Here is a 13,764-nt window from a genome sequence, read left to right as displayed (position 1 = left end):
AATGAAAGGAAAGAATTGAAATGCTTTGGAAAATAATAAATATTCCTCAATTAATTTTGTACCAAAAAAACAAAGGGGCATCTTTGTAATAAATGAACCTTAAAGGGAGATGTTGCAATTATGTTCACGTGGGAGAAATTTGAGTATAATAACACATAAGTACTGTATCTTTGAACTATTTGTAAAAGAACCCAAAAGAACCAAGAAGGATTCTTTAGTCAAGGCAGTCTTCTATTTCAGGCAAGAACCAGAACTCCCCCGTAGATCTCTTCTAACAAGACACCTAAGCAAAACCTCCGCCGTACTCCAACTGCTTTGTAGAAATTCCAAGACAACAAGAAACCCCAGAGACCAGTACACAAACATCAAAGAAACAAGACCAAGTGCATTCAGCGACAATTGATGGGTTCCAACGAAGAGTTGCCGGAGGCAACAGTGCAGAATATACTCGAGCAGGACTCATTGAAGTGGATTTTCGTCGGTGGGAAAGGCGGCGTGGGTAAGACTACGTGCAGCTCTATTCTGTCCATCTTGCTCGCGCGGGTGCGACAGTCTGTGCTCATCATCTCCACCGACCCAGCACATAATCTAAGTGATGCGTTCCAGCAGAAGTTCACCAAGAGCCCTACCCTTGTTAATGGCTTCTCTAACTTGTACGCCATGGTATGGTCCTCGCGAACCCCAATTTGATTCTTGAACCTATACTTCTTGTTGTCATTCCTTTGGGTTGTTTTTCAATTTGGTGATCGTATTTAGTTGGTTTGAGAAGTAAAGTTGGGGATTGATTTTGGGTTGGATGTTTGGTTGTAAGGGGGATTATGCGGAATTCAGCTCTGGATGTATAGCGAGTCGCGCCTGTCTGCTTTTTATAGAACCTTGTCTTCATTCATTCTAAGTTTGTAATCTATTTTTTAAGATTGTCAATCGATAATTTAGTTTGTGATTGTCTGGAAGTGTAAACTTTGTTGGGTTCACAATCGGTTAACTTTTAAATGTTTTTTTATTTGGATTTTTTTCTTAAGACATTTACCAAAGAAAGCTTTTCTTTGGGTCTTACCTTGAAAATTTGTGGTTAATCATGTCTGGAATGTTGATCAAGTGGAATACCAACTCCATTGTTTCCTTCTAATTTGGTGGTAGATTGTCTCTGTTTGTGAGTTATACTCAGTCATCTTTGGCATTAGAACAGAGTAATATTGATGCACATGAAGCTTTTTGGTTGCCGATTTGTGTTCTTCTTCACACTAATGGATGAATAGCTGTTAGAAATCCAGCACTTACAGCACACAGATTTTGGTTTGACTTGAAATTTATTTATGAATATGGTTTGGAATGGAGAATTTATGTATTGACATTATATGTGGACTGGCGTATGCATGAAATTCTTTGATCTTAGACACGTGATTAGCTGGGGTTCTGTGTTCTAGGAAGTTGATCCTACCGTGGAACATGAAGACAGCCTTGGGACAGATATTACTGATGGATTTATATCAGATTTAGCAAATTCTATTCCAGGAATTGATGAGGCTATGAGTTTTGCTGAAATGCTCAAGTAAGTTTGATGTCTCACTAGTGTTTCAAGATGCTCCACATTTGATGTCTGCAATGTACTCCAGCTTTATCTTTAATTTATTAAGTGAACAAAAGGTTAGCTGGTTGGATTTGGCAGAAGAGCCTTTTTGTTGATACGTTCTCAAAGTAGAGTTCATTGAGTACAATTTCCGTCCTCTTTCTCGACAAAATTCACATGTATAGATATGAAACTTTCTGTCAAGAAGTAAAATATGCCAGACAGGTTGTATTGAGAAGTAATATTGGTTTGAATTAGTCAATTGATTCAGTTATGGAGTGACCACTTTTTGATATTATGTCAGCTGCATTTGGGAATCCCTTTCAGCCTACATCTTTTTCTTGTCTTTACATTGTTTTAGTTCCTCTTCTAAAGTTCAGAGTAAGATAATGTACTCCTAACTCTGAAGTTTGGATTACAAACGAAAGAATGTTTATTTATCACAAGTTCTCTAACTAATGTAAACAAATATTTGGTGATCCATCATATATGATTTATTATATAATTTGATATTGGTCTTTGTCCTAAAATTCTTATTGCTATTAATGATCTTCTTCAGGCTAGTGCAAAGTATGGATTATTCTGTCATAGTATTTGATACAGCTCCAACTGGCCATACGCTTCGGCTGTTACAGTTTCCTTCAACATTAGAAAAAGGGCTTGCTAAAATGATGAGTTTGAAGAATAAATTTGGTGGCTTGTTGAGCCAGGTATGATTTCCAGCGTACCTTTTAATTTAAAAATAAACATTTCTTTGACAGGTGGAGATTGATGGCTACTTTAGGGGCAAAATTGTAATCGAAACTAAAGTAGTATGTATGCTTGCTTCTATATTTGCCATGTTGATTTCAGTAATCAACACAAATACCACCTTGAAACACATTTTTGTAGCCTCCAAATTTGTAATTGTAATAGTTGTTGTTCCAACATGAATTGTAAACCTAACCCCTATATTCTCGATATGTAACACTTTTTCGATTAGAACAATGGAACAAATTTTCAAGTTAAGAGTTAGAAAAACAATCTGCTAGATCTTTGAGATAGTTAAATTCCTACACCAAAAAGGTGAGTTCTGTGGAATTGACATTTCACACTAGAAGTCTTTGTAAAGGTAATGGACAATGACCAACTTTGTAATCTGAGACCCAAAAGTCCATCTAGAATTGGTTTCGGAGACACTCTAGATTTCTTATTTTTTATGTTCACACTGAAATTCTAGTTCGTTTATTTGATTGAAGCCATGATTTGAACTTTAGTACGGCTTTCATGCATTTAGTCCGAACTCTCACTACAGTTCTTGAATGGTCATATGAATTGATACTGATTATTTAGGATCTCCTTATGTTGAATCAAGTGGTGATATCAAGCACCCAAGAAATTTGGTGCTTGATGAGATTTCTTCCAATTACTTTTCTCTAACCCATGTATAAGTGTGGTAATTATGCTTTATTTTATTATATATTTTAGCTAGTTCAAATGTTCAGTCTTTTCTATTCTTGCAAATGAAAACAACTATTCTGCTGATATGAAATTAAGTAAATAATTAAGTTGAAATTAAGTAGCTTTCAATAACTTCATGGCAGATGACTCGTCTTCTTGGTGTTGGTGATGAATTTGGTGAAGATGCCATCTTGGGAAAGCTTGAGGGCATGAAAGATGTGATTGAACAAGTGAACAAGCAGTTCAAGGATCCGGTAAGGTTTTATTATTGCTTCCTAAGAACAATATAAGTTGACGAATATTTTCTTTGTCCTGAGCTCTTTCTCGTGTAAAAAGATAGTTGGTCAATGTTAGCTTCTTTCCCATCTTAAGCTGGTTTGAGTGTGTGGATAGATTACTTAGTAAAGTGCATCTACCTAGGTAACTGGATATTATTGTGGGAAAAGCTTACATTTTCATTAACATTTGTCTCCCGCAGCGTTCTTGGGAAAATTTCGTGATGCTCACTTTTCCTTTTTTGGCAGGATTTGACAACCTTTGTCTGTGTCTGCATTCCAGAATTCCTTTCTCTTTACGAAACTGAACGACTTGTTCAGGAACTTACTAAGTTTGAGATAGATACACATAATATCATTATCAACCAAGTAATTTATGATGAAGAAGGTAATTCTTTCTTTTGGTGCGGCGATGCTTTTACAATACCAAATTAAACTTCTTACCAATTATAGTTCGCATGGCCTTTGTTATTTTTACAGTTGTCGAATCAAAGTTGCTCAAAGCTAGAATGCGCATGCAGCAAAAATACCTGGATCAGTTTTACATGTTATACGACGATTTTAACATTACTAAGTTGCCATTGCTGCCCCAAGAGGTATATACAGACTGTCTAACTTCATCTTCTCAATATTTTCAAGTGCCCAATTGGATGGATTTTGAGTATTCCTGTTCTCACCCTTGACAATCAGCATTCATTGTTTGATGAATTTATGTTCTTTATGCAAGGAAAAAATTGAAATCTTCAAGAACATTTTTTTATACTCCTGCTTTATGGATCATAGGATCTACTCCCATATTTCTGATTTCTCTTTCCATAGTTAGGTTATTTGACTCTTGTTTACTGAGTTCGTCGATTGACCGGTAATGTTTACCAGGTTTGTGGGGTTGAAGCATTGAAATCATTTTCACGCCATTTTTTATCCCCGTATCAATCATCCATTCAACGAGGAACAGTAGAAGAGCTTGAGCAGAGAGTATCAACACTTAGAGAGCAGCTTAAGGATGCTGAGGCAGAACTCGAAAGACTCAGAAAGGGGAAACAAAAGGTTTGATGCAAACACAGTATCATGGAGGCAGTCCTTCACATAGCGTTGTCTGATGGAGAGAGTGACGTATGGCAAACTGCGTCTCCATTCAACTTTAGAGGGTTATCAGTATGTATTACAAATTCAAACTGCTGTATGGATCTAAGGATTAATTCTTTCCTCCCCCCCTCATTTTTAGATGCAATAAGGGATTTGTTTTCTGATTGTAATCTGATGGTCCCATGATGCATCATTTGTAAACTTGCAACAGTACAATTCAGTTGGATCAGCATCTTTCGTTTCTTTCTTCATGTGAAAATCTCAGTCTCAAAAGTCTGGATTCTGAAATGGACTAATGTTTATCAGACAGAAACTGAAAGTGCTTCATGATTTTTACTCTTTTACGATGAATTCTTCATAGTATGATAAAGAACTTGCATATAAAATATTGTGACGGCCAGCAGTTACAAAGATTGTAATATAACCATTGTGGGTGAAAAAAGAGTATCGGATTTGAACTAGCGACAGATTTATTACAAGTTCGAGAATTTAAATTCACAACACAAAATCAGAAATTGACAAATATCCCCAATAAAAGAAAAAGAGAAAAGGAAGATGTACTTATACAAGAAAAACGAAAATAATAAAATTCTTTATATATATATATATATATATATTTTATAGATACCCAATGCAACAAACGGCATGTCTGATTAGAACTCTTTCCACTAAATATCTGTTCATCCATTCAAGACGCATCCTGATCCCTCCCTCTACTGCAACAATCCCTGTAAGCATATGTCACATACACACGCACACACGTCCCAAGAAATAAAACCCCCAAAAGGGTTCTCTCTTTTCCCTGTTTCCTCACCTGGGCTTCTTTCAGAATCGCAAAAGATTCCAATTAAGCGGTGGATGGTGGCCCAGTAGTTTAGGGTTCCAAATTGTTTTACCATTAAACTGAACTGGCAAAGCTTAAGGATTATATAAGAGTACTTCGTTTTTGGTAAAGATTCAAACTTTGTTTCCCATGGAAGCTTACAAGAGATGGGTTCGGAGGAACAGAGACTATGTGCATTCCCTCGAGTCTTTAGCTAATGTAAGCCTGCTCGGATAAGCTCTTCGTTTTCTTGTTTTTGTTTTTTTTCCTATCTGTCTTTTCGTGGTGGTTATATCTAATTAAGCAGGGGTATAGATGAATTTTATCCGTCGTTCTTTTTGTTTGTTTTTCGTTTTGGGGAAAAACTTCAGAGTAGTAAGAATAGAGTTACAGTACGATGAGAGTTCTGGGTGTCTATGGAAGCAACTGTGCTTCTGGATCGTGGCGCAAATGTAATTACTTGCATATATTCTGTGATTATTTAATTTATGGATTTAGTCAAGCAGATTGATTGTACAAGACCAGTTTTCTTTTTTATTGTTGCGAAACTTGAATGCCCGGGGAATTGGAATGCTAGTGGACTAGTATTGAGGGGTTCTGACATTTCAGAGATGTGATGATGCAATAGTCTGATAGGTAGTTCTAGTATCACTGTGGTTAGATGGCTGAAGATGCATGGTGATATACATGAGATAATATGGTTTAGCAGTACATGGTGAAGCCGACTGTTTCCTCTGAAAGTTGGATACAATATGCGAATACATAATCATCGTCTGAAACATGCCTTACCTCCTCTTGCCACTTTTTTGAACTGAATCTTCTCTGGTCGTGATGAATCTACTGCAATCGGCGTAGGTTTGTATGAGCAAGTAGACTTGTTGTTTTGCCTTGTTGTTGAATTAGATATGAAGATAATGTGGAGGACTTTCATAAGAAGCATTACATAGAGCCTGAAAAAGTCTATCTGTTATCGAGTTTTTACTTATAGATGAAGTTAGTAGTACCTGGTATTGTATGTCAGAACTTGAATCCCCATTTGTAAGTTTTCTGTAATTGGTGGCAAATTTGGTACTTATCTGCAATTTATATCTGAAAAAGTATTTTCTGTATCTGTCGTTGCAATTTTTCTTCAACATCTGGGATGGATATTCTCTAGCAGCTTTTCCAGATTTTCTCATTCATTCGGGTTAAGTGGAAACATTAGAATATAATGATGTTGACTTGTGTGGAGATTTGCAAGCCACAACCTTACCATGTTGTTTAAAATGTATGTTCAGGGTTTAACATGGCTTCTCCCGGAGCGGTTTTCAGAATCAGAAATTGGACCAGAAGCAGGTTTTGTAGAATTTTGGTAACAATGGCTTCTTCTTGTTACTAATGAGATGTACCTAAATGAATTTTATTCCATTCTATAATATATTTTCTTCTCTTTTCAGCTCGCATTCATAAACCCTAACACTTCTTTGGACCCAAGATATAATGAAAGAAAGCGAAAAGGAAAAGTAGAAGCATTGTAAACCGAATATCATACTATTTCCCATTTGGACAGGGACCAATTTGGAAAGAAATTTTCAAAGTAGTTGAGTAATGAAAAATAAGTGAAATAGATTATAAATGAACTTGTATGTTCAGCTTTATAAGAATTCCATGCCTATCTTCACTAAAACCTGACGTCAGAAATTCTTTCAGTTTGGGATATTATGAAGTCCCGCTATAATTTGAATCAGAATCCATTGTATTAAGAGATATTATGTTAGTTCAACTAAAACCTTAGTGGTCATGATTGCTTGAAGATTAGACAACATGATTCCCTATAACCATTGGTACTTCCTGTTTTCACATATCTAATCATTTTTAACCATGCTGTGTATCATGTAGAATTATATCCCTTGAAGCATTTTATCCTTTGTTGTTGATGAAGATATTTTCCATCATATATGTCATGCAATTTCCTGCAGTAACATCAATTTTGGGTATTTTCACTACCGTCAATGAACATATACTCGATACAACTCCAACACAGCCGCAAACAGGGCGCGTTGAATCTTCTTCCTTACCATTCTCACTATGCATTACTTTACTTAAGGACTTGGAAACTCTTGTTGAGGTTGCGGCGCAGCAATTTTATGGTGAAGAAAAGAAATGGAACTTCATCGCCATAACAGAATCTGTCAAGTAAATAGTAACATTATCTAAACTCTTTCCAAATGCCGTGACTTTCTGCATAAAACTAACCAAAATCTGTATCCACAAATTAACTGTGGATGATCCAATTACAGGGTATTACTTAGGTTGGCAATTCTGCGCAACAGCGGCTATAAAATGCTTTTACATGGTGGGGAGAGCATAAATGATAAAAGCAATTCTGATGATGTTGATTCCCACAGAAATGGGTTATTATCAAATTCTGGTCAGCAAGGGGTTTCTGGTTTTCTGAAGAATCACCCTGGACAAGATCCATGGAATCTTGAAGGGAGGGCATTGTCTGCCTTAACTAGATTTGGTGAAAATGCGCGGACAGTTGCGGAGCCTACATGGCTACGCAGGGTTCAGCACCAGCAGGGGATAATGGAGCCTCCAAGTAATTTTCTCCTTTGTCAAACATTTTATTTTGGCACGCAATTGCTCAGTATAAACCAGACTTGTTTGTTAAATTATCTTTTCCTGCCATCACAGCACCAGTGGCGGGGACACCAAGTCTCTCAACTTTCTTGACTGAGAAGGGTATTCCTGGGGGCTTATGTTTAACGGGAGAGGTGATGTTTATCTTAAGACCACTTATATATGTATTGTTAATTAGAAAGTATGGTGCACAATCATGGTTTCCCTGGCTTACTTCGTTGGCCATAGACCTCGTTGGAAATGGAATTATTTCCTTTCTCACAACTTTGCGGCACAATAGCAAGGACTTCCATCTTTCCAACCTTGAGAAGAATGAGGTTAGACATTCATGTTTTCTGGATGTGTTTTGTCTCCCCTTATTTTATAAACTCTCTAGGCTCTCTGTCTGCCCCTATTAAAGTGCCTTTTTGTTTTTTATTTCCTGCTAGAGAACTACACTCCGCTTCTATTCTCATGAAGTTTAATCATTTTTCTGCCCATATACAGTGTGACCATAACTTTTACCAGATTGCCCGACTGAGATTCCTCTTATATCAATTTAAAGCTAAAATTTCTTTCCATATATGGGCATACTGCAGTTAAAAAGGCGGAAGCTGCTGTGGGCACTTTACCTAATGAGAGATCCATTTTTCGCCAAGTATACCCGGTAATCCATATTTTCTCATGGCAGATTTCTATCATTCTGTCTCTTGTTCTCCCTCTTCTGCTCCACCTTCTGTATGATCAGCAGAAAAAAGAAACAGTGTGTTAACATTTGTTCTATGCTTCAGGCAAAGACTTGACGCCACACAAAAGCTACTAGAACCGGTGCCCATTATAGGTCTTCTTACTGGTAAGTTTTGCAGTTGTGTAAACATTTATTCTTATCATGTCACTGTAACGAATACTTTTCGTGATATCCCTTATGTGCTCGTGGGAGGAAACGTGAAAATGATTTATACGTGGGTGTAATGGGTCTCTTCTAGTTTCTGTAAAGTGAGGACAAGTGCGACACCATTGCTAGAAGACGACAACTTGGGGCTCACGGCGTGTGATTTTTTCATTGGAACTTGACTAAAATCTTTTCTTTTCTGTGCAGAGAAACTCGTCGAACTACTTGTTGGAGCGCAGACTCGATACACCTACATGTCTGGTTCATGACACAAATTCTTGATGGGTTCTACCGATTTTCAAAGTTTCTTCAATGTTGTGCTACAACCCCTCTCTTTAGTTAAACATGGCAACATTTAGCTTTCAGTTATTCAATCAATACTTGAGCTCAGGTTGTAATGAACAGACACATCAATAATACGCAGTTAAAAGCATAGTTCTGTTCATGTAATGTATGCCAACAACGTTATTACTCCAAATTGTGTGTCAGAAAATCACGTTGTCAAGATATGTATGATACTCCAATTGAATCATGGTGTCAGTAACCTCAACGTTATTACTCCTGTTGAATTTTTTATTTCAATATTATTCTCTTTTAACGCCACTCCCATAATCAATATTTCCGAAGTTCCGAATACATGTATATATATATATATCATTATTACTTGTTTAAATAAAAGTAAAAGGATAGGTTCTTAATAAATGACTTAGGTCAAGATTGAAATATTAGGCAGAAAAAAGGGCCTGGGCCCTGGTGAAGTTAATTAGCCCCCCCCCCCCCCCCCCTGGGTGTGTGGGTGAGGGTGTTGTTAGGCTAATGGACCCAATCCAACCCTCCGCACCCACAAATCCGGTACTACCCCACCCTATATAGCCTTATGGCCCCCCCAGTTCTAGTCTCAGTCCCAGGCCCCAACTATACGTACATACCCACCATACAGAATACTTGTCCATCAAAAACTACGCTCTACTGCTGACACATCAATCTTTTATACACGTGACTTAGGAATGAAAATATTAAAAATAATTTCAAACTCGATTAAAGAAAATATCGAAACAGAACTTGCTGACATGTTTTTATATATGGGGCCTCACTCACTCGAGCATGGAAAGAGATTATAGTTGAAGCAGGGGTCGACATATATTGATTGTCAATTGATAAATGAACTCCGACCAAATTTATAAAATGGTTGATATAATTTGGAATAGGATGTAATTTGGTATGTTCTAATCTTAGGTAGGTTGGATACTTAGATGGGTGGGGTGGGGGGCAAGTGAAATATATAGACATGAAAAGGGAGCATAGCATAGAGCACACCCCACCATAGCATAATAAAAGAGGATCGGAGGTGGCAGCCATAGCGGGTTCGGCCTCAGTGGCCCACCCAATAGGAAGCGTCCCTATCCAGACCAAACCCCATGTGGGGACCAGCCCACAGCAAGTGGGCTGAATGGCGTCTCATGCCCCACTTCTTGTGGGCCTTTCTCCAAAAATGCTTTTACTACTATGCGTTTCTATATAGGGGCAGCCACCACCACAAAATACAGCCGGGGAGGCGTCCGACCCCCATCTCCTAGAGTGGGTGGGGGGTATTAAAGCTGGATTAATTCAATCTACATATGTATAGGGTGCGTATGGTGTATGAGTTGAGCGATGACGAGACCACCTTGTCCTTGTGGCCCACATTCGTACGCAATGGAGATGTGTCAAAATTTCCATGGACAAAACCCTCTTTTGCATTTTCTAGGAGATCCTTGTAAAAAATTATGTTTTTTTCGTTAACAAAAAAATATTTAATAAAAAATTATATTTTTTTATTAATTTATTATAAATTAAATAATTTTTTTAATTAAATTATCCTTGTGGGAATGTACAAGAATAATTTGAGTTATAATAGTCAATAAATTGTAACTAGATATGAATTTCAATTTTAAGTTTTTGTTAGTTACAATAATTCAATGAATTTTAATCAACAGAGAGTTTGATTATTAGACAAAAGCAAATTTTAAGAATACTAATTATAATCTCTCAAATAATATAGAATTTACATGTAATTATATCAAATTTAAAAAAAATATAATTATCCCAATATTTTATACCAGCCCTCTAAATTTGATGTGGAATTATTTACAGACAATCAAAATTCATCTAGAAAACCAGTTATTACATAATTAATATTCATTGTACATGCTCTTTTTCTTTTTTCTTTTTCTCAGAATACACTAATTATGTGATAATTGCATCATTATCTCATTAAATTAAAATTTAAATATATAATAGAGATTGAGATAGAGAAGTTGTAGAAGGTATGTGAGTTTGTAAGTAGTGTAAATTGTAATGGGAGTCCTACGTACACAGTGACAGTGGGACACTGCATTGTTTGTTTTGTCCCTTCTAATCTTTGCAACAAAAATCCGAATCAACCTGACTTTCCTTTGCCAAGAATATCCTCTCTTTTTTTTTTTTTAATAAAGAAAATAATTAAAATTGATAATAATGAAACCATCACGTGGACCCCATCTATTGTCTTGCTGATGGATATAGTTGGCTAATAACCGTTAGATTTCCTCATCAATACTCGCGCTCTCTCTCTCTCTCTCTAATTAACTGTCTTTCTCTCTCATCAAGTAGTCGTACAAGTCATAAGTATTTAAGGGTTGCAGGCAGGGTTCATTCTTTTTGCCATCTAAACTAAACTAAACTGATCGTCTGATTCCCCTTTCCTTCACCTTCTTCTAATTTCTATGTTTTGTTTCTCTGAATTTTCAGTCTTTATAATTTGATTTTCATGGCTTCCCCACACACGCAAGCTTTTCCAGCAGATCATCAAGAAACCGGACTCAATCTCCCACCCCCTACAGACAACAAGGGTTCTACTCCTAATTATCCACGCCGGACGCCGACGGCCGCGCAGCCTCTTCGCATGGCGCCACCCACCACCATATCCCTCAAACTTGAAGAACCTGACGCCGATTTGGGGGAGGATAAACCACCAGGAATACTTCCTCACCCCCAGATGAAAAGGTCTTCAACTAAAGACCGCCACACCAAAGTTGAGGGCCGTGGCCGGAGAATCCGAATGCCCGCCACCTGCGCCGCTAGGGTCTTCCAGCTCACCCGAGAGCTCGGACACAAGTCTGACGGGGAAACCATCCGTTGGCTGTTGGAACAAGCCGAGCCCGCCATCATCGCCGCTACCGGGACCGGCACCGTCCCCGCCATTGCCATGTCGGTCAACGGCACTTTGAAAATCCCAACCACCACCTCTTCCGCCGCGGGAGGCGGCTCCGACGATCCCACTAATCGCAAACGCAAGCGTCCCTCTAGCAGCGAATTCATTGATGTAAACACCACCGGCTACCCCGCATCAAACGCTACTAATAATTTCGCCATCACCAATGCTAATAATTCCGCAATTATATCGTGCAACAACGCTTCAGTTTCCGCCCCGTTAATGTCAGTTATCCCAATCCCTGCCATGTGGGCTATTCCGACAGTAGCATCAAACTCAAACTCATCAACCCCAACTTTCCTCATAATCCCACCAAATCAGGCCGCACAGGTTCTAACAGTTCAGCCAGCCGCTGCTCTAAACTTGGCCCCGGTGGTCAACATTTCCGCCGCCGCGCGGCCTATTTCTGCTTTCGTAGCTGCTATGCAACCCTCCGGCGGCGGCGTTAACGTCGCGCAACCTGTGGCCCAGATTAATCTGCAGACTTTTCAGAGCTTGAGCGCAGGAGTTTCAGCGGAGAAACCGAATTTACCGAGTTCGAGTAACAGTTCTGGGGCGACCAAGACGCAGATGCTGAGGGATGTTTCCTGGGAGATTCACGAGAAAAAGGAGTTCCCATTTGTGCCCACTCGTTCGGCCAAGAATTAAGACGAGAGGTTTCCAGCTTGACAATGAACTCCAATGGAAGGTCAACAACAGCGTGAAGCGCCGATTCAAGGAGGACGGTGGTGTTGGAGACTAAGATGCGCACGTGTGATAGTGGAAGCAAGGCCTCCAGCTTAGGTTGGCGGAAGGGGTCCACAAGAGTGGAGGCAGAAAAGGGAGAAGGGGCCCACGTGGGGGCACAGTGTCCGAGGTGGTGGACCCGCAGGCGGAGAACGTCCTTGCTGGGCGGCCGCCGGGGTGGTCCCGTATATGGGCCTAGCTTTGGTGGAGCAGAAGGGAGAGTGGGGGGACGTGGCCGGCAATGGGCTTCTGACATTGGTGGGCCTCTTCAACGCGTTTGCTGCTCCACTTCTTACCTTCATTTCTTTCTTAGTCTCATAATCTCAATCTCCTCGCATAGTTATGGTCAAGCAACCCCTTCAACCATAATTCCATTTCTTCTTTTCTTTTTCATTTTTTTTTTGGGGATTAGGTGATGTAACTACTCATAATCTTTAATCTTAAATAAATAGTGGAGCTTGTTTATCATTAACCGTTTTCCTTTTCTCCCCTTGGAAAATTTAATTACATCATTAATCTTAATTGTAAGAACCATAATGAATTTAGATATCAATTATCAACACTAACCGTATTAGTTCAGACGTATAACTACTATTAAGTAATAGAGATGTATTTTGATGAAGAAAGTGTCCCAAGTTTTGTCCAACATAGTTTGGAACAATTTGTGTGCTTAAACCCTAGATATATAGTAAGGAAACAAAGAAGGTATGTGGGGAGAAATAACATGCAAAATAGAGTAACATGTATTTTAAAGATTTTCAAATTTCACTCATTCTTATCCAAATATTTTGTCCCTCATTCAAAAACTTAAAATTTGCTTTACAATACTCAAGAATTTTTTTAAGATTAGGGTTCCGGTTCAACAATTCAAATTAACTAATTTGAACAAAAAAATGTTTCCTATTAACATAATAATTTCATAAAAAGATTTACTAAAAATCATACCTTTTCATATGTAACTGTACAACAATTACATACAAAGTAATATTGTATTTACTACATAATTATTTTATTTTATTTTTTTAATTTAATTGAATTTGATTCAAACTAAAAGTACCCTTTATATTAAGATTTTGGGACAAATTTCACAGTTTTAAATTCAAGGAGGGTTTGATGTGT

The 13,764-nt window shown here is 38.1% G+C and overlaps 3 protein-coding genes across 3 annotated transcripts; all 3 read left to right on the top strand.

Moving 5' to 3' along the window:
• LOC105171786 (ATPase GET3) lies at window positions 191-4,622 on the top strand. The gene is made up of 7 exons (XM_011093019.2): window positions 191-663; window positions 1,428-1,552; window positions 2,130-2,280; window positions 3,154-3,264; window positions 3,535-3,673; window positions 3,766-3,881; window positions 4,162-4,622. The coding sequence occupies exons 1-7, from the start codon at window positions 403-405 to the stop codon at window positions 4,336-4,338; spliced, it is 1,080 nt and encodes a 359-aa protein (XP_011091321.1). The 5' UTR covers window positions 191-402; the 3' UTR covers window positions 4,339-4,622.
• Window positions 5,010-9,231, top strand: LOC105171776 (peroxisome biogenesis protein 16). Its single transcript, XM_011093008.2, has 8 exons — window positions 5,010-5,413; window positions 6,472-6,529; window positions 7,153-7,369; window positions 7,474-7,775; window positions 7,871-8,133; window positions 8,395-8,462; window positions 8,587-8,648; window positions 8,895-9,231. The coding sequence occupies exons 1-8, from the start codon at window positions 5,345-5,347 to the stop codon at window positions 8,954-8,956; spliced, it is 1,101 nt and encodes a 366-aa protein (XP_011091310.1). The 5' UTR covers window positions 5,010-5,344; the 3' UTR covers window positions 8,957-9,231.
• Window positions 11,266-13,117, top strand: LOC105171768 (transcription factor TCP9). The gene has a single exon (XM_011092995.2). It carries the CDS (start codon window positions 11,476-11,478, stop codon window positions 12,565-12,567), a length of 1,092 nt encoding a protein of 363 aa, XP_011091297.1. The 5' UTR covers window positions 11,266-11,475; the 3' UTR covers window positions 12,568-13,117.

Source organism: Sesamum indicum, linkage group LG1 (assembly GCF_000512975.1).
Source record: "Sesamum indicum cultivar Zhongzhi No. 13 linkage group LG1, S_indicum_v1.0, whole genome shotgun sequence".
In the NCBI taxonomy this organism is placed as follows: domain Eukaryota; kingdom Viridiplantae; phylum Streptophyta; class Magnoliopsida; order Lamiales; family Pedaliaceae; genus Sesamum; species Sesamum indicum.
Note: the sequence above shows the minus strand (reverse complement) of the source record. Positions and strands in the feature narration are given on the sequence as shown.